We start from the raw sequence: 20488 nt of genomic DNA on the forward strand, positions 1-20488 counted from the left end.
CCAGCAGAAGAGCATCTCCAGCAGTGCCTGCAACATGGGCAGCAAGCAGGAGGGGCTGGGGCCACAGGAAAACTGCTGCCATCGTGGTGGGATGGGCAGGACTGGGTGCCAGGGAGGGTTTTGGGTGCCAGGAGCTGAATGGTGGTGGCTCTGGGGAGGAGTTTATGGATAGGAACCAGCGAGTCACCCTCCCTGGGGGGATTTAATGGATGTGTGGTTGTAGCATGTGAGGACATGGGTTAGTGGTGGGCTTGGCTGCTCTGGGTAACTTTCAGCCTCGGTGATCTTTGAGGTCTTTTCCAATCTAAGTGATCCTAAATATGTTTCCTGGAAAAATGGTGATGTCAGGGAACAGGGTGGTCAGCCAAGGTGTCATCAGGAACAGCAGAGAGAGCCCAGAAAAGTGTCTGTCTCCAGGAACTCCTTCAGAATTCATTTTCTCTGAAGTCATCAGTGGAATTTCACAGTTGCAGGAGCAGTGTCTGTGCCGGCAGGGGCTGAGGCAGGATTCCCTCCAGCAGAGGACAGCAGTGCTCACAGATCCTGCTGCTCAGTCCTCTGGAAATCCAGTACAGCTTGGATGCAGAGAGGCGTTCTCAGGCTGGGAGAATGGTTTTGTCGTTGCTTTGTTATACAATGAACATTTTAAGACGTGTTTGCTCCTGTTAGGAGTCCTCGTGTGCACAGTGCTGCCAAAAATGCAGCGTGGAGTGCAAACTGCCAGCAGGAGTGTTGTTCAGCAATGGAAAATAAAGCTGATTTTGCCCAAAAGTTGTGGTCCAGCAGTACCTGCCCACATGAAGAATGGGTTGTGTGGTGCTTTATGCTCAGATTGAATGGTGGGCATCCTGAAAGGAAGGCTCCTCATGAAAGGTTTTGGACTAAATAAGGGGAAAAGACAAGTCCTCCTGTCAGAGATATAAACAGATATTCTTAGCAGGGTGATGTAGCCAGATCCCCCCAGGTCTGAACCTGCTCATTGACAGCTGGGGACAGGCCTGTGGCTGTTGGTTGTTCTCAGCCTCAGCTGAGATTTTGTCTCTTCTCAGGGGGAAGATGAAGCTGTCACCCTGAAATCCTGTACCCGGCGGAAAACAGACACCATTGAGAAGAGGTTCTGCTTTGATGTGGAGGCTGTGGATCGGTGAGTGCTGCCAGGAGGCTGCTGGGGCTGTGCTGGCCTGGGGAGGGAAGGGCTGTGCTCCTGCTCTGTGCCCCTGTGTCCCTGCTCTGTGCTCCTGCTCTGTGCTCCTGTGTCCCTGTGCTCCTGCCCCTGTGCTCCTGCCCCTGTGCTCCTGCTCTGTGCTCCTGTGTCCCTGCTCTGTGCTCCTGCTCTGTGCTCCTGCCCCTGCTCTGTGCTCCTGCCCCTGTGCTCCTGTGCTCCTGCTCTGTGCCCCTGTGCCCCTGTGCTCCTGCCCCTCTGCCCCTGCTCTGTGCCCCTGCTCTGTGCCCCTGTGCCCCTGTGCTCCTGCTCTGTGCCCCTGTGTCCCTGTGCCCCTGTGTCCCTGTGCTCCTGCTCTGTGTTCCTGTGCTCCTGCTCCTGCTCTGTGCCCCTGCCCCTGTGCTTCTGCTCTGTGCCCCTGTCCCTGTGCCCCTGCGCCCCTGCCCCTGTGCTCCTGCTCTGTGTCCCTGTGCCCCTGCTCTGTGCCCCTGCTCTGTGCCCCTGCTCTGTGCTCCTGCCCCTGTGCCCCTGCCCCTGTGCTCCTGCTCCTGGCTGTGCTCCTGCCTCTGTGCTGCAGTTCCCGAGTTCCTCTCTGTCAGTCACACCTCAGTGAGTGGAAAGCATTAATCCATGGAGTCACACCTTTCCCAGCCAGGTGCTCTCTGTGTATTGAGTCAGTGCTTTGGTTTACAAGCCTCTCTGACTCAAGTCCCTCTGACTTTAAGGGTGTTTAGCACTTCTGCAGCCTCTGGCCACAGAGGGTGAGGGTTGCCAGCCTGGAGAAGGTGCTCTGTGGCTGTTCTGGAGGGATGTGCTGCCTCTTCCAGCCCTGGGTGTGTGCTGGAACAGTGTCAGCTTTTCCGCTGGGCTGGCTGTTACTGGTTCATCGTGGATGGTGATAATGGACTCTGGCTCGTGCCTCCAGGCACTTTCATTCCTTTTTCCTGAAGAAGGAAAACACTTCTGCTGTGACTTATCACACAGCAGCTGGACCAGAGGTGTGTGTGGGTTCAATCTCTGGCAGCCAGGAGTGAGAGCTGTTACCGTATCAGCTGGCATCATGCATGGCTTACACACACAAACAGGAAAGCCAGGCTGGTGCTGCTGTTCCAGGAGGAATTTGTCACTGCCTCAGGTCTCCCTCTCTGCAGGAGTTCACTGCTCCAAAGGCACCCCGTGTGTTCTCCCAGCTGTGTGCCTGTCCAGCTGTCCTCCCATCTGCAGGAGTTCCCCGGAGGTCTCAGAAAAACCCAAGTTCATTAAAATCTGGGTGTTGAATAATGCTGGGATGCCCTCTGGTGCCTCTCCCTGTCCAGCCTGTGCCTGGGCAGTGTTTCAGTGCCAGCCCGTGGCAGGGAGGGTTGGGTGATGGAGCTCTGCCTGTGCTGGCTGAGGCAGGAGATAACCTGGGGCTGCCTCCCACTCTCTGGAGCTGTGCTTTTCTCCAAAAAGCTGCAGTGTTTCTGCTGACACAGGGATTTTTTTTTTGCTCTGCCCTGAGGATATTTTTTTATAATGTGAAAACCAAACTAAAAAGCGGGAGAAGGAGAATGGAGCCTCAATAATTTTCTTCAGCGTGTTCAGAGGCAGCTGAAGCTTCCCTTGATGTTTGGAGCCTGCCAGGCATGGGATCAGGAGCTGCTCCAGAAATCTGCATGCTCCATGCAAATCATGGCAGTGGAGTAGCACAGGAAGGGGAAACCTGAGGAATTTCTCCTTTCATGTGCACATTCCTGCTGCAGGGATTTACCTGAGAGAGCAGGAGGGCAGGACACACCTGAAGGAAAAAGCTGTTTTTTCCCAATATACAGGCAGCTCGACATTCTCTTGGCATCAGAATTTGTCATTAGATGTCTAAAATATTGGATAAAATTAAGAGGAAGAGGAAACAACAAGTTTTGCTGTGGCTGAAAGAGGCTGTGCTGTGCCCAGCCAGTCTCCCTGTTCCTGGGGTAGATCTGGGCACCCCCAGGTCCTGCTGTCAGTGCAGGAGATCACCTCCACCTTGCCAGCTCCAGGGCTGTCCCACAGCTCTCAGGCAGCCTGGAGGTGGCAGCCTCGGCCTTGCTTCAGACACTGCACAGAAACACAGAAACTTTTGTCAGCCCTGCATTTTGGGAGCTCAGACAGCACGGGCTGGAGGCTGGAGCTCAGCAGGAACTCCCTAAATAGCACCAGCCAAGAGCTGTTCCTTCCTAGGTGGGAAAAAAAGTGAGTTTTTCTCCTGTAAAGATGATTCAGCACAACCAAGCTGAAAATCTGGAGCCTGATCTGTTATTACAGCATTGCTTCCTTGTCCCAGCATCCCAGAATAGTTTCTGTTGCACCTTAAAACCCATCTCATTCCACCCCCTGCCATGGGCAGGGACACCTTCCACTGGGCCAGGTTGCTCCAACCCCCACCCAACCTGGCCTTGGCATTCACAAATAGCTCTCATGTTCAATGTGGCAAGTTAGAACTATTGTACTGTGTTGTGACAGCAAAATTAACCCCAAATGGTGTTCTAGGGTCTGCCTGAAACACACCCCCAGCGTGATGGATACTGTGTTTTACTGCTAATGCTCTTTTTTCATTAACTGCACTTGTTTGTTGTCTCTGCACATTAAATCAGGTTTGTAAACAAGGTGAGCAGGGATGTCAGCCAGTGTCTTACAAAACGAGCCTGGGGAGGAGGAGGAGCATCTCCTTTGACTGATGACAAAGGCTTTGTCATTTAGGATGATGTAGGTCATCGCTCTGGGCCAGAAGCAAACTGCTTCAAAGTGCCAGCTGGCTTTTTGGGGAGCAGGAGCTCTTCAGATGCAGGGTTTGGTGTGTCAGGAGAGCAGTGAACCCTGCAGGCACCACCATTGCCCTGTGGGTGCCCCCAGGGTGACTGGCACCACACCTGGTGCACAGTGGAGCTCTAGAGCCAGAATCCCAGAGCCTCTGAGGTGGGGAAAGACCCCCAACACCAGCGAGTCCAGGCTGTGCCCTGTCCCCACCCTGTCCCCAGCCCAGAGCCCCCAGTGCCACCTCCAGCCCTTCCCTGGACCCTCCAGGGATGGGCACCCCAACCCTCCCTGGGCAGTTCCAGTGCCTGAGCCCCCTTTCCACGGGTAAATTCCTGCTGAGAGAATTGGCACAGGGGCTGGGTGGTTGGCATGGGGCTGGGAGGGCTGCCAGGCACCTGCCAGGTGCTGCCCTGAGCAGGTGGTGATCCCAGGAGGGCTCTTGGCCTTGCTCTGGGATGCACCTGAGGATGCAGGGCTCTGACAGCGGCAGGAGCTGTCCCTGCTGCCCGTGCCAGGTGAGCCCAGCCCTGCTGTGCCTGTGCCTGCAGAGCCTCAGGGAGTGCAGCTGTCCCTGTGCCTCTGCCGGGTCACCTTTCCAGCCACCTTTCAGACAGAGCCTGGGGGCTGGCACAGGGGGGCGAGGGCTGGCTTGGCACAGACAGGGATGAGGCTCCCTGCCCTTGGTGGCCACGGTGGCCCTGACCCCTGTGGGACGTGCTGGTGGCTGTATTGGGGTGCTGGTGCTGTACTGGGGGCTGCTGCTGCTGTACTGGGGGTGCTGGTGCTGTACTGGGGGTGCTCCGAGCTCTGTGTGACTTTCTGAGGTCAGGGTCAGTCTCCCCTTAATTCCAGCTTAGCTCTCCAGCATTTTGGGGCCACATTTTGGCTCCCCAGCATTTTTGGGGTCAATCTCCCCCTTAATTCCATCTTTGCTCCCAGCATTTTGGGGTCTCCCCCTTAATTCCAGCTTTGCTCCCCAGCATTTTTGGGGCACATTTGGCTCCCCAGCATTTTTGGGGTCAATCTCCCCCTTAATTCCAGCTTTGCTCCCCTGCATTTTTGGGGCCACATTTTGGCTCCCCAGCATTTTTGGGGTCAATCTCCCCCTTAATTCCAGCATTTTTGTGCTCCCATTTTGTGCCCCTCAATCTCCCCCTTAATTCCAGCTTGCTCCCAGCATTTTGGGGTCACACCTGGCTGCTGGTGCCAGGCCCGTGGCTGTGGGCTCCTGTCAGGGCTGCTCTGCTCTGGGAACATCTCTGTGCACTCACCCAGCTCAGCCCCTGTTATTAATGCACTCTTGTGCGTTTTCATCAGCAGTTTAGATTGTCTCGCTGTGATAAGCTGCTACAGCAGTTCGAAGTTCTTATCTGTTTCTATTGCTTTCCTTATTTGTTTGTTTTCCTGGAAGAAGGAAAAGCTATTGCAGTTTCTCATTTTCTCAGTGTGCTTAGTCACAGCTCCTTAAGGCCAGGCCATTTGTCACAAAAGCTGAGATATTGAGAAAATTCAAATTTCCTGTGTGGTCTCATATGGAATAATCTTCCATTTTTAGATTGTAGCATATTGAAAATATTCTTTCTTATTAAGTGTTTGCCATGTTCTGCTCTAGTCTCACCCTCCTACACTCACTCCGTTTATAAATGGATTTCTTCTGATCCCAAAATGTCCCTTCCCCTCCCTGTGTCCCAGAAAAAGGCAGAGGGGCGTGGTGGGAAACGTGGAGTGCAGGTGGAAATGTGGGATGCACACCTGGGAGTGAATCAGCAGGTCCTTGGTCTGTTTGCCACAAGAGCTCAGGTTCCAGGAGGGTGTCCTGCTGCCCTGATGGCACAGCTGGGGCTGGCTGGGGTGGGCTGGCTCCACCTGGCTCCAGGTACATCCTGTGTGTTGGGAGGAGCTGCCCCACAGCAAAATCTGTATCTGCTGTGTGTTATCTTTGTAAATAATTATCTGCATAAGTGACCCCCATATTCGGGGTCATTTGTTGGGTGAAGGGACAAGGAGAGATCAGTTTTGCTACTCTTTTGGGAAGGGAGGTCAGAGCAGGGTTTCACCATGGCTGTGGGAGGGGTTGGTCCTGAGGAGGCTCGGTGAGGATGGAGCTGTGTGCAGGCAGTGTTCCTGGTCAGGATGGATGGAGCTGTGTGTTTCCAGCAGTGTTTCCTGGTTCTGGTGAGGATGGAGCTGTGTGTTTCCAGCAGTGTTTCCTGGTCAGGATGGAGCTGTGTGTTTCCAGCAGTGTTCCTGGTGAGGATGGATGGAGCTGTGTGTTTCCAGCAGTGTTCCTGGTGAGGATGGATGGAGCTGTGTGTTTCCAGCAGTGTTTCCTGGTCAGGATGGATGGAGCTGTGTGTTTCCAGCAGTGTTTCCTGGTGAGGATGGAGCTGTGTGTTTCCAGCAGTGTTTCCTGGTGCTGGTGAGGATGGAGCTGTGTGTTTCCAGCAGTGTTTCCTGGTCAGGATGGAGCTGTGTGTTTCCAGCAGTGTTCCTGGTCAGGATGGAGCTGTGTGTTTCCAGCAGTGTTTCCTGGTCAGATGGAGCTGTGTTTCCAGCAGTGTTTCCTGGTGCTGGTCAGGATGGAGCTGTGTTTCCAGCAGTGTTTCTGGTGAGGATGGAGCTGTGTGTTTCCAGCAGTGTTTCCTTTCTGGTGAGGCTGGAGCTGTGTGTTTCCAGCAGTGTTTCCTGGTCAGGATGGAGCTGTGTGTTTCCAGCAGTGTTTCCTGGTGTGGTGAGGATGGAGCTGTGTGTTTCCAGCAGTGTTTCCTGGTCAGGATGGAGCTGTGTGTTTCCAGCAGTGTTTCTGGTGAGGATGGAGCTGTGTGTTTCCAGCAGTGTTTCCTGGTGCTGGTCAGGATGGAGCTGTGTTTCCAGCAGTGTTTCCTGGTGAGGAGGATGGATGGAGCTGTGTGTTTCCAGCAGTGTTTCCTGGTGAGGATGGAGCTGTGTGTTTCCAGCAGTGTTTCCTGGTGAGGATGGATGGAGCTGTGTGTTTCCAGCAGTGTTTCCTGGTGAGGATGGAGCTGTGTGTTTCCAGCAGTGTTTCCTGGTGAGGATGGATGGAGCTGTGTGTTTCCAGCAGTGTTTCCTGGTCAGGATGGATGGAGCTGTGTGCAGGCAGTGTTCTGGTGAGGATGGAGCTGTGTGTTTCCAGCAGTGTTTCTGGTTCTGGTGAGGATGGAGCTGTGTGTTTCCAGCAGTGTTTCCTGGTGAGGAGGATGGAGCTGTGTGTTTCCAGCAGTGTTTCCTGGTGAGGATGGATGGAGCTGTGTGTTTCCAGCAGTGTTTCCTGGTGAGGATGGAGCTGTGTGTTTCCAGCAGTGTTTCTGGTCAGGATGGAGCTGTGTGTTTCCAGCAGTGTTTCCTGGTGCTGGTGAGGATGGAGCTGTGTGTTCCAGCAGTGTTTCCTGGTTCTGGTGAGGATGGAGCTGTGTGTTTCCAGCAGTGTTTCCTGGTGAGGATGGATGGAGCTGTGTGTTTCCAGCAGTGTTTCCTGGTCAGGATGGAGCTGTGTGTTTCCAGCAGTGTTTCCTGGTGAGGATGGATGGAGCTGTGTGTTTCCAGCAGTGTTTCCTGGTCAGGATGGAGCTGTGTGTTTCCAGCAGTGTTTCCTGGTCAGGATGGAGCTGTGTGTTTCCAGCAGTGTTTTCTGGTGCTGGTCAGGATGGAGCTGTGTGTTTCCAGCAGTGTTTCCTGGTGAGGATGGATGGAGCTGTGTGTTTCCAGCAGTGTTTCCAGCTGCTGGCAGTGCTGGCAGGAGGCTGATCCAGTGCCAGCCACCCGACCTGGCTGGGAGCACATGGAGCCCCGTGGGCCTCGGCCACATCCATAATGAATGAGGTGTAATGTGTGGGTGCATTTTAAATTTATCACAGCCAGGAAGATGGTTCTGCTCAGGAAAGTGATGCAATGGGTGCCCTGGCAAATAAACACTGGGGGAGGAAATGCAGGGCTATTTGCAATGGAAATTGGGTTTGATTCAGTTTCACAGCCCCTCCCCTCATGCTGTTAAAGAAGTTTGAGTTTGAAGTGAAGCCCGAGGAGTTGTTATCTGCTCAGAGGCAGAACAAACATTTTGCTGTTATCACCTCTTTGCCCTGTGCTGAGGGAAGCTGGCACTCCAGATACCAGCACTGCCACTCTGGGACCGTGCTCTGCTGGGAGTCCAGTGCCCAACATACCATGGATGGAGGGCTTAAATTTCTCTGTTCTATTTCTCTGGCTAAAGACATAGAAATGCCAGTATTTCCTTTCCCGTGTGTCCCTAGCTGAGCTAGAGCCCTTCCAGGGCTTTCTCACTGAGGTGTCTGTGCCTTCAGCAGCAGCCTGGCTTAAAGTCAGACCTAAGCCCTGGCTAAAGTGGCCACTGCAGCTCCCCGGGTACCAGGGACTGCTCTTGAGTCACTCTGTACCTGCACAACAAGGAGCTCTGTGCAGTGTTTTGAAGACGTTTTGCTGTTGGATGTGGAGCGTTTTCCCTCTCAGATGAGGCGATGGTTAAGTGGTTTCCTCTTCCCTCCTAAGTGAGTAAACTTCCAAACCACTAAGCTGGTGAGTATTGACTGACTCACCAATGGGATTAGCAGAGATCAAGCACATTATGTCTGGTTTTTGGACCTGGGCACAGCTTCCACTGGTGGGACAGTGCTGAGCTGCCGTGTGCCTGCTGAGAGCTGGGCTGGTTGGATGGGGAGTGCAGTTAGGAGAAGGGTTAATCCTCGGTCCCTGGCCTGTGCGTGCCACAGAGCAGCAGCAGAGGGGCCAAGCCCACCTCTTGAGAGCCCCTGTTAAAGTTTAATTTTCTTACAGGCTCTTATCAAGGACCAAAGGGTATCTGCAGAGTGTTGGTGCAGCTCACGTTTTCCGGCTGAACCACCCCTGGGAAGTTCAAGTTAGAAATGACCCCTCTCCCAGGCTTTATCAGGTTCTGGGGGTCGAGGACTGAACAGAGCCTACGTGCTCAGTGAACACTCTGCAGGTGGTTGGCAGCTCCTGAGGTTTAATCCCCTTCCCTTTCCTCCCTCCCTGTGCCCTGCAGCGCTCCTGGCTCCTGTGCCCTTGCAGAGCTGCTGCTCTGCTAGGCTGGGAAGAGCAGCACCAGGGGCTCTGTGCTGTCACAGGTCAGCGTTTGAAGCCCCATGGGCAGAGAGCACAGCAGCCCCCCTGTGTGTGTGTCCCTGTTGCCAGGGCCTCTGCTCACTGTGCTCCTGCAGGGATGCTGGGCTGCTGTGCCTGGGAACAGTCAGGGAGGGAGCGACAGTGCCAGACAGACACACGGACAGGTCTGTCTGTCTGTCTGTCTGTCTGCCTGAGCCCGGGAGCAGCGCTGGGGGGGATGCAGACCAGCCCAAAGGCACAAGGCTGGGGAGGAGCAGGCTTAGCACGCTGAGCGTGTTGGGATCCAGGCTGCAGGATGGGCCGGGATGTGGGCATGGAAATCCTGGGAGCTCACAGCCAAGCAGGGCACAGAGAGATGGCAGCCCCTGGTGCGGGGTCACAGCTCCCACCCTCTGTGTCCCACACCCCCGCACCTGAGGCTGTGCAAACTCTCTGTCTTATCAAACCCATCCTCACCCTGCTGGTCACAGAGCAGCTAATGGAGCTTTCACTCCTTGCTGGAAAGGGTGGTCCAGGACAGCATCCACTGAGGAGTGTGGAGGTGGCGTTGGCCCTCGGGCAAGGGCAGTGCCACTGCTGTGCCCTGCTCCTGTGCCATGTGTGCAGCACACGGGCCTGTCCTTTCCCCTCTCATTACAGTGAATGAGCAGTCCCAGGGCTGTTTGTTGGAGGCTGGATTGGCAGGGCAGCTCAGGGCTGTGGTGTGTGTGACAGTGCTGGGGGCAGGAGCAGCACCCTGGGGCTCCTGCACTGCTCCTGGAGGGGGACACGGGCCAGCATTGTGTCACTGCCACTGCTGTGTCTCACGGCAGGGTACAGACAGGGGACTGACACAGCCATGAGGGCACAGACACCCTCGGGGGTGAAACACTTTGCAGAGCAGTGGTCTCCTCCATGAGTGCTTGGGGTGCTGGTGAGACACGGGCTGGGATGTGTGGGGCTCCTGCTTGCTTGGTTGCCTTCCTTGCCTACCTTCCTTGCCTTCTCCTGCCGTTGCATGCACGTGCTCTGCCCAGTGCAGGTGAGCTGGCTGGCCAAGGGCCAGAGGAGGAATTTGGCACCCAGCTCTCCCACAAAACCACTGGAAAGGTGTGCTGGTTGTTGGAGATGCCCTCTGCTCCTGGCCGGGACCTGCAGGGGTGTCCATGGCTTTCGTCCTCCTTGTGCTGGGGCTTGCCTGGGAAGGAGCTTGTCCTCCTTCCCTCTCCCTCTCATGAAAGATTCATCTCTGCCACGCTGGCTCCCCATCCCGTGCTCACTGACAGCGTCCCCTTTCTCTCGCAGGCCCGGTGTCATCACCATGCAGGCGCTCTCGGAGGAGGACCGGCGGCTCTGGATGGAGGCCATGGACGGCCGGGAGCCGGTGAGCAGCGATTTTGGGGCACAGAGCAGAGGGGGAATCGTGGTGAGCCCCGGAGCCGGGGCAGAGCGCTCCCTGCAGAGCCTGCCAGCCAGGCAGGGAGCTGTAACCGTGGGGCAGCTTCTGCCTCCTGCCAAGCGAATCCTTTAATCCCTTGGTTAAATATTTGAGGTAATACTGTATCTCCCGTGCTTGGATTGCTTGGAGGTGCGGTGGAGAGGAGGAGGGTAGGCTTGGCCAGCACAAACATGCTGCTCTGCCGTGCTGAAAGGAAAACATGGCAAAAAGAGCAGTGGAAGAAAATACGTTGTAGATTTCCAGGGCTTTTGGAGTCCCGCGGCTCCTTGGCAGCGGTGTCTGGGTCTGCTGGAGGATTGTACGTTTCGTGTGAGCGGGAGGAGTGTGGCCCCCGTTCCCGTGTTTGCTCCTGCTGTGCCAAAGGCTTCCTCACCTCTGGAAGGGATTCTGGAGGTTTGCAGAAAACTCATTGTTGTTAGTTTTTATTTTGGAATGCATTTGCAAACCTCACTGCCGGCTTGAAGAGCGTTGGCTGGCTCTGAGCAGGTCCCTCTGGGGTGCTGGGGTCACCGTGTGGCCCATGCCAGCTTTGTGGGGTGACTCTCCTGTGGCTCTTACAGCACTGCTGAGCAACCAGGACAGTCTGTGGCCTCTGTGCCTGTGGCCAGCAGCGTTTTGGGACATGAAGAGAAGCCGTGTGGAGAGCCAGAGCAGCCTGGGCTGTTCTGTGACAGCCCATGTGGCTTTGGAATGGGTGTCTGCACACTGGGCTCGAGCCAGGCTCTGTCAGTGAGAGCAGAGCCCATGCAGGGAGCAGGGTGTCCCATCCCAGCACAGCCTGCTCCCACAGACTGGTCCTGGCTTGAGCAGCCCCCCCCCCCCCAGATCCATGGAAAGGCTCTTGTTTGTCAGGAGAAATGTTCATGGAGGCAGGTGAGGCATGGACACACGAGGCTGTTCTGAGTGCTGGACTCGGTCAAGTGCTCGCTTCTGGAACGTGCAGCAGTTGGGAGATCGGGAGGCTGCGTGTGGGAGGTGCTGCCCTGCATTTCAGGGAAAGGATTGTGTGGTGGATTGCAGCCAGCTCCCAGCCTGGAGCTGTAGATCCATCAGGTAATTCAGGTAGGACGGGAGCTCAGGAGGTTTCTGGTCCAACCTCCTGCTCAGAGCAGGTTGCTCGGGTTGGGAGCTGAGAGCATCCGAGGGAGGAGAGGGCACAGCCTGCCTGGGCTCCAGCCCAGCTGCTTCCCTGGCCTCCTGACCCCAAGGCTGAACCTCTCTTGTTCCAATTTACACCCGCCCAGAGAAGCTGTGCTTGCCCCATCCCTGGTCCAGATCCAGGTTGGACAGGGCAGAGGGTAGAACTGGATGAGATTTAAGGGCCCTTCCAATTTAAACCATTCCATGATTCTCTGGTTTTGTGACAACCTCTGCTCCCTTTTTCTGTCACCTGTTGAAAAGGGGCCCAGCCTGCTCCTCCACCCTGGCTCTTGACCCCTGGGGCAGCTGGGGTGCCTCTCCAGCTGCAGGTGCCAGCTGTCTTGATCCCTCCTGAAGAAACCCCTGCCTTGATTCTGGTGGCACCATTTCTTCAGAAACAAAATGGGCGCTGTTGCTCCTCATCTGAATGGAGTCTTGTGCTCCTCCTGCCTCCTCACCTGCCTCCCACTGCCCACCTCTGCTGGGAGCTGCTGTGGCAGGGACACTCAGCTGCCATGGGAGCTGCAGGACAGCGGTCACCCAGCTGTGTGTGAGCTGCTGATGGTAGCAGGGTGCAGCACAGGAGCAGAGCCACTCTGCAGAGGTGCAGACGCACATCTCGGGTGCTTGCAAAGAGCTGTGCGTGCCAAAGGTTCAGTGGAGCAACCAGGACAGGACTGCCTGGATTATCCTGTTCCAGAATCTGGTCATGAGAGCTCCTTCCAAAGCGCGCGGGTGGCGGTGCCGCCTGCGTGCTGCTGCTCTCCCCTGTCGTGCCCATCAGCTGAGCTGAGGGCAGCTGGCTCATCCAGCACGGCAGGGCTGTGGCTGTGGCTGTGCATTAATGCCATACCTTGTGGCACTTCACTGCTGATGGCTTACACTGCCCTTCCAGGTGCGGAGTGGGAGCGATGGGAATGCTGCCTGCATGGAAAGGGATCCAAGAGACACTTTGCTGCTGAAGGTGGAGTGTGTTGACACATGAGGCAGCTCTCTGTCCTCAGTTATCCTCCTCCGTCCATCAAAAATGCAGCTGTGGGCTGTTCTGTTTGGGTTCTTATCTTACAACACCAGGGTGCAGCGCGTTATCTTCGTGTTACCTATTCCACAGGGATTTCCTTGAGCAAGAGATGAGGATTTGACCTTTGGACTCCTAGAAATATCCATCCTGTGCTTTGACTGTACTTCTGTAACCAGAACCCTACTGGAAAGAATGTCTGGTTTTCCTTTGATTTGACTGTAGAGTGTGGGGAAGGATTGGCACGGCGGGGATGGTAATTCCATGAGCAAATTCAGGCTGTGGAGAGATTAGCGTGGACTGGAGTTTGTTTCTTAATTATAATGAAAAAAGTAAACCCAAATGTCAAATTACATCTTAGTGAGATTTAAACATAGAATGTGGCTGCAATAGCCAAGACATTTGTCACAATTGAGAAGATTTACGCCGTGTCTCACAGTCAGAGCAGCTCCAGACAGCCCTCATCACGCCGTTAACTCTTACCACTTGTTATTCATTTGGATAAAGCCCCTGTGTTGACTTTGGGTTTTCTTCCATGTTGCAGAGGCTGGAAACAGGAGAAACTGCTAACTCCATGACGGAGCAGCGGTGTTTGGTTTTGTTAAGATACTCAGGATCAGTTTCTTATGGATTTTCTCCTCTGCTGATGCAGTTTGCAAATGTATGTGGTGGAGGCCAGAGCGATTCTGAAAGTTCCTTGGAACCTGAGTCAGGAATAAAAGCTGTGTTGGCTGATGGTGGCTGTGCTGGGCTGTGGGTTTTGGAGAGGCACAAATTAGGCTGTGTCTTGTGGCAAAGAGCAAGGTAAGTGTTTAGGTAAGGTTGTGGTGAATGAGTGAGGAGGAGGAGAGGCTCAGGGGCCCTTGTGGCTCTGCACAGCTCCTGCCAGGTGGGCACAGCCGGGGGGGCCAGGCTGTGCTCCAGGGAACAGGGACAGGAGCAGAGGGAACGGCCTCAGGCTGGGCCAGGCAGGCTCAGGGTGGGCACAGCAGGAATTTCCCATGGAAGGGGGCTCAGGGCAGGCTCAGGGTGGGCACAGCAGGAATTTCCCCATGGAAAGGGGGCTCAGGGCAGGCTCAGGGTGGGCACAGCAGGAATTTCCCATGGGAAGGGGGCTCAGGGCAGGCTCAGGTGGGCACAGCAGGAATTTCCCATGGAAAGGGGGCTCAGGGCAGGCTCAGGGTGGGCACAGCAGGAATTTCCCCATGGAAAGGGGCTCAGGGCAGGCTCAGGGTGGGCACTGCAGGAATTTCCCCATGGAAAGGGGCTCAGGGCAGGCTCAGGGTGGGCACTGCAGGAATTTCCCCATGGAAAGGGGGCTCAGGGCAGGCTCAGGGTGGGCACTGCAGGAATTTCCCCATGGAAAGGGGCTCAGGCACTGGAACTGCCCAGGGAGGGTTGGGGTGCCCATCCCCGGAGGTGTCCAAGGAAGGGCTGGAGGCGGCACTGGGGGCTCTGGGCTGGGGACAGGGTGGGGATGATGGGCTGGGAGGGCTTTTCCCCAGCGGTGCCGGAGCCGTGGCCGCTCCCCACTAGAGGGCAGCTGAGACCGGCCCCTCTCGGCACCTGTGCCCGGGGCGACACCGCACCCGCACCCCGGGCAGCGATGTGACCCCAGCCCGCCCCCGGGGGCTGAGGGGCTGCTCGGGGTGGGGACAGCGCTCACTCCCAGACTCACAGCCCAAACCTCCCGTGTCCCTCCCGTGTCCCTCCCGTGTCCCTCCCGTGTCCCTCCGTGTCCCTCCCGTGTCCCTCCTCTGTTCTCTGCCTCCCTCTCCGCGGTGTGTCCCCTCAGGGTCTGCCGGCTCCTCCACTCGGGCTGGGTGCCACGGCCACTCTGGATGTGCCTCTGGAGCCCCCGTGCCCTGCCCCTGTCCCAGTGCTCCTGGTGGCACATCTGTCAGTGCTGCCGGCACATCTGTCAGCGCTCCTGGCACATCTGTCGGTGGTCCTGGAGCTCCTCCAGCCCTGCTGCTGGAGATGCCACCCGTGTTCCTGTGGCAGTGACAGCAGAGCCCAGCCCCACATTCCTGCCCAGCGCACCTCTCACCTCCTCCTTGGATATTGCTTCTGGGAATTCTTTCTGAAATAGTTTTTAGTTTTCCTTGTCTAATTATACAAAATGGTGAGAGATTTATTTCCCAGTGGAAACACTGTCCTTTGAACTCACTCCAGTGCTTTCAACCTCGGCATTCCTGTTATTTTGGCTCACTCAAAAAATAAATTCGCTTGAAGGACTTCAGTCCCAGTGTGGCTGCAGGGGGAAGGACAGGCACCCACTGCTCACCTTCCCAACCCCTTGTACTGCTCTGGGACTCACTGGAGCTGCAGATCTGCTCTATCCCGTGAATCCATTCCATCTCAGGTCTCAGAGATGGTAGAAGAAGCCTCGCCCAGAGCATCTCTGAGCACAGCCAGTGTCTGTGGCCTGAGCTCTGTGCGCGGGGAGCCCGTGGGCGAGTGCCATCTTCCCTGCTCTGCTTTCCCCAGGGGCTGCTCCCTGCCTGCCTCTGCTCTGCCTTTCCTCACAGCCCTTTTCATGCTCAGCTTTGATTATGCTCTCAGTCCCACAGACGTGTTTTTGTCAGCTTTCTGGAAAATATGTTTTTTTGTGTACTCTGTCTTGCAGGTTTTCATGGCCTTCATCCTGCCCGGGTTTGTTTGCTTATAGCAGATTTCTTTTGTTGTTCTCTATGACCTGAGTCATTCCTGTTGCTGCTTCTCCATCTCCCTGTCTCTCTCTTTAGTGAACAGAACATTTTTTCCCCACTCTGCCCACTCCTATGTCTAAGTTTCTATTGTTTGCTGCTTCTCTTTGCCTCCACTCTGTTGCCCAGCCCAGACAACCCAGTGAACTTTCCCTGAACTGGAGCTCAGTCTCTCCATGCTCTGGGGGCATTGGTGCCACCCCCCAGTGCAGGGAGCTGTGGTGATGGTGAGTCCCACTGGGACCCAAACTGGCCCAGGGCAGCCCCTGCTTGGCTTTTTTTGCATCCCACAGCTCAAGGTTATTGCCCCAAAAATACTTTGTCCTTTTTGGGGACAAGGTGGTAGCAGGGGATCCTCAGAGAAGCACAGCCCATGTCATGTTCCGTGTTGTTCTCAGATCATGTGCTCTTGCTGCTGCTCCCTCCTTCTCCCTCTCCTGTTTGGTACCCCTTTAAGCCTGTAATAGCAGTAACTTGACATGGAGTTTGTAAGCTTTTATTTTGCTTCTAAAGCACTTAAGCCAGTGAGGTCTTAAGCCTTGACTTCACGCTTTTATTCCTGGTTCCAGCAACTGCTGCTTCAGTGGCTGACGGCTCGCCCAGCTGGAGTCCCTGTGGCTGCTGGGGTTTGTCCTCTGCTTAAGAAGCAGTTTCAGAGAAAAATACTTAGGGAAGCATTATAGATAATTTTTAAAAGAGAGAAGAGCCCTCTGGATTGCTTTTACACACCTAAAAGTGCTGTCCCACCCAGTTCTGGCAAGTTAGTGACCTCTCGTTGCAGCTGTGCTGTCGGGGTGTCCAGGAGCAGAGCAGAGCTCCTGTCTCTGGTGTGAATACCTCACCGTGTCTGTAATGCATTCCTTGCTCTTCCTTGGGGCCTGTGCTGCAGAAATTGGCTGTGGAAGTTTGGCTTTGCCTGGATGCTGGGCTGGCTGGTCCCAGGACACCAGCTGGGTTTTGCTGTCCCTTTGGGAGATGTTGTCTCTGGTGGGTGACAGCCACTTATCTCCTTCTGTCACTGCTGATAACCCCGAGAGGAGCTCACAGGGCTCAGGGCTGGGGATGTGGCTGTGGGTCCTGGTGCACAGGTGTGTTCTTGGGTTTGGGTTCAGGTTGGGGGTGAGGGGTGGGTGGGGTCTGTGGGTGCCTGGGCAATGGGGATAATCGAACCTGGATTGCAGCACAGATGTGGAACAGGATGGAGCAGCTGCTTGCAGCAACTTGTTTGTGAGCCTGGGCCCAGAGAGGTGAGCCAGCCTCAGGGCAGGGAGCAGGGTGCTTGCATCCAGTGATTTCGTGTCATGGTTTGGTGGGAACATGCTGTCCACCCTGCAGCCATGCTGGCAGCCTCAGCAGAGAGGCACAGAGCCTCAGCTGGAGTGACAGACCAAAGAGAACACACTCACTTTGCTTTCCTCTCTTTATCACCTCTGCTTCGAGTTATTTGATCAGGCAATTCAACAAACATGCAGAAATTCAGGGAATAGCTCCATGTTGGGAGAAGAAATTTCCCTGCCAATTTAAATAGACGATTAGAGTATTGTTTCCTACTTTAAATTAAAAATTAAAGTAAATGGTTCATGCTACAGTGACTCACAAAGCCAGCCTCTTCCATTATTTCCTCCTTTATTGGGTCCTACATTTGGTTTTAAGCAGTGATTTACTGTCCTGCTGCAGCCCCACCACCTTCCCTCACCCAGGGGTTTTTCTTGTCCCAGCTGCAGCCCAGAAGAAGGTCTTTGGACTCTGTTGTTTTGATAATTTTATTTCTGTGTTCAGCCTCAGTTGTTTGTCATTCTGGCAGATCCATGTGTGGAGCTGGGCTCTGTAGGATCAGGAGCAGGATTGGGATCAGGACTGGGATCAGGAGCAGGATTGGGATCAGGAACAGGAGCAGGACTGGGATCAGGAGCAGGATTGGCATCAGGAGCAGGCAGGCTGCAGGCTCAGGCCATGGCAGGGTGGATGTGTCCCATGCTGTCTCTCACCAGTGTTTGTTGGATGGTGGAAATGGTGGTGGGGAGTGCTGGCAGCCCCTGGGGTGGTACAGGCAGGGCTGAGGGTTTCCCAGGGCGGTTGTGAGTGCTGTGGAATTTCAGGTCCTGTCTGGAGAGGGATAAATGTGCTGCTGCAGTTTTGGAGAGGGACTCCAGGAGCCTTTAAAGCCCCACTGGACTGGCTCCCAGGTCCAGGGAAGAACCTTGTGCCACATCCCAGGATTGCCAAGAAACCCCTGCAGCCACCCTGGGCTTAGAGAAGTCTCTCTGGGAGAGGAGGGATGGGACTGTGTTCCCTTTCTGCTGCTTTCCCCGGAGCTCAGGGTCTGTGCTGCCCCACAGTGTGCTCAGGTGCAAATGGGGGATTGAAGGGGGTCTCAGCTCAGGGATGTCCCAGTCCTTAAAGCTCCAGGCAGTGGTGCCTGAGCCAGTCCTGGCACGAAGCCACCGCCCTTGTTCGGAGCGCCCGGCAGTGTCAAACCTCTTTCACAGAGGAGGAGCGCCAGGCACGGCTGTGTTACAGTTATTTTAAAATAAAGATGACACTGTCATTTAAAATTAGGCTGGTTTTGATGTGTTGAGAGCCCGTGTTCGTCAGCAGACGTTGGGAGGAGGAAGGGCGTGTGTTCTGGCCGGGCTCCAGGCAGGGCTGCCGGAGGAGGATGTGCAAGTTGTTGCTCAAGCATCCCAGAAAACTTGGGGGAAGCTTAGAGCAGTACAAGTTTTCACTTTTAATCAGTTATTTGGGTGATCCCAACATGTCTGCTTCGCTGGGCCCACTTAGAAACGCCGCTCTGGGAGACTTTAGGCGCTTTAGTTATTCCAGAAATGCATTTTGTTGGAGCAGTTGACCTTTAGCTGTGTTATTCCGAGGCTGCCGCGCATCTGACACGCTCGGCTCCCCTCGCTGCCGCACGGCCCCAGAGTGGCTGCTGCTGCATTCCGGCTCTGGGTGAGCCATGGGAAGCTGGCAGTTTGACCCAGGTGATTTTCCTGCATCCTGACCCAGGTGATTGTTTCCTTGGGTGACAAACAGGGTTATATAACTGCGCTGAGCTCAGCAGCCCAGCTGGCTGGCGGGGAGCCCGGCTGGCCTCGGCTCCAGGGGCCTTGGGAATGCCTGCACTTGTAATAAAATGTGGGCTTGCTTTTAATTAGAACCATCCTTCAGCTAGCTCCGAGAGACAGAGGAGCAGGACCCATGTAAGGGATTCAAGCCCCCCAGATGCTGTGTTTGTGATAGATTTTTCTTTTCTGTCCTTTGATCAGGCCCAGGGTATAGGTTTGAAGCTGGAATTTATGTTGGAAGGAAGGAGCAGGAGAGAGAAAGGGGGACACGAGGTGGGAGATGGCTCTGACTGTGATGAACAGTAGGTTGGGAGGAAAGGAAGGAAGGAAGGAAGGAGCTGCCAGGGTCCCTGGCCACCCTCTTCCAAATGAACAGCTTCGTTTGCATGACATAAACCAGCATTTCACAGTGGGTTTCTGCTGCCCTGCCAAGTTCTCCACTTGGGAAAGTAAGGCATAATTTTCTCTCCCTCCTGCTGCAGAGAGGTTTGCAGGGATGTGGGCTGGGAGAGATCATACTCCTATCTATATCCTTCTGGCTCTCAGAGCAGGGCAGGTTATTTCTAACCACAACACAGTGTAGTCTAGCTCTGAAAATTCTGCTTGTAGTATGAAAACCTGGCTCTCAGACAGAAATAGAACAGGGTTGATAAGGCAGAGCCAGAAACAAGGGCTGATTTCATCAAGGTTGCCAGGTGTCCTGCTTTTAACAAGGAAACAGGCTTTTTGTACACGGGCTTTGCTGGGATGCTGCTCCAGGGCTGTGTCCCAGGGAAGCAGCTCCACAGTGCTGAGCTCAGGGGCAGGTCTGGAGGGTCCACCTCCCTCTTCTCTTCTTCCTTCTCTCCATCCTTGCTCTGAGCCCTTCCCTGCTGCTGCAGGACAGGGTACAGGGTGCCCCCCTGCCCCACTCTGGGGATCTCTGGTGCCAGAGCTCCAGCCCTGCTCTGGCCACCCCTGTGCCTATGGAGGGCCCTGCAGGACAGGCTGCAGACTGTGGGGACACGATCAGGAACATCCCTGGTGCCCTTGTGAGAAAGGCATCAAGAGGAAGGGCTTGTTCCTTCTGTTGCAGGGCAGTTGAGGTGTGGGGAGGGATGTGTGGGATCCCCAGCTCTCCCTGCTCAGGCAGGGCTCTCTGGGGTGCTCTGGGTGCTGCAGACACCCAGCAGCAGCTGAGTCAGTCAGGGTGGCCAGACTCCAGCTGGAGCTCTGCTCTTCGGTCCATTTGCCCTTATAAAAGGGTTGCAAAACACTCATGTAGAATGTCTGTGCTCCTCCTGCCCATGGCTCCCCAGGCTGCCCCAGCGTGGCTGGGAAGCCACTTAGGCTACCAGTTCTGAGGGAATGTCATGTCTATTTATACCCCTTGGGCTTGTGCATCTCTTGAGCTGAAAGTTGAAAGACTCATTCCTGGCTGTTTTGAGGATTTCTGAATATGAATCACAAGGAAATTGCATAACACTGCAGCATTTCCTCCCATTGCTCTGGACCTTGCAAACACCCCTCTCCCCAGGGAGACCAGGGAACTCTGGCAGGACTGGCCCGTTCTGAGAGTCCAAATGGAAACTCTGGCTGGGAGGGAAGGTCCCAGCACCAGGGAAGGGAGTGTGAGGTGGAATCTTCCAGGCCAGGGCTTGGAGTTGAAATCCTCCTTCCATGGAGATCCCCCTCTCTGCAAAGCAGGGCTGCTGGCCTCCTGCTCTCCAGTGCTTCCCTTAAACCCTCTTTCCTCTGAGCAGCTGGGCAATCCTTTCCTCTAGATTTTAGCCATCAGGGCAGAATTTCATGCCAGTGTTGGAATTTGAAGGATTTTGGGAACTGTGCTGAACACTGTGCAGCTCCAAGGGATGCAGCTTAGGTTGGGCCATTTTGGATTTTAAGCTTTAAAGGAAAGTGAATGAAACTTGAAATGAAGCAAGTGCCTTAGGAAATCATAGCCCATGTCTTGTGGAGGTTAATGAGCACCATGGGCAACAGCGTGACTCTGAAATGAGGAAATAAAATGAAATTATGCAACATCATCTTTTTGTAGTTCCCTCCAACCCCAGCTACTTCCTTTTC

At 55.0% G+C, this 20488-nt stretch overlaps 1 protein-coding gene across 1 annotated transcript in view; it reads left to right on the plus strand.

Moving 5' to 3' along the window:
- LOC118692195 (rho GTPase-activating protein 26-like) overlaps positions 1 to 20488 on the plus strand; it is a 58200-nt gene that overhangs the window by 26993 nt on the left and 10719 nt on the right. The window contains exons 10-12 of the mRNA XM_036391866.2: positions 1050 to 1144; positions 10340 to 10418; positions 15017 to 15107. Of these exons, the coding sequence (XP_036247759.2) occupies positions 1050 to 1144; positions 10340 to 10418; positions 15017 to 15107 (265 nt within the window). The remainder of the gene's footprint in view (positions 1 to 1049; positions 1145 to 10339; positions 10419 to 15016; positions 15108 to 20488) is intronic.

Source organism: Molothrus ater, chromosome 15, assembly GCF_012460135.2.
Source record: "Molothrus ater isolate BHLD 08-10-18 breed brown headed cowbird chromosome 15, BPBGC_Mater_1.1, whole genome shotgun sequence".
In the NCBI taxonomy this organism is placed as follows: Eukaryota; Metazoa; Chordata; class Aves; order Passeriformes; family Icteridae; genus Molothrus; species Molothrus ater.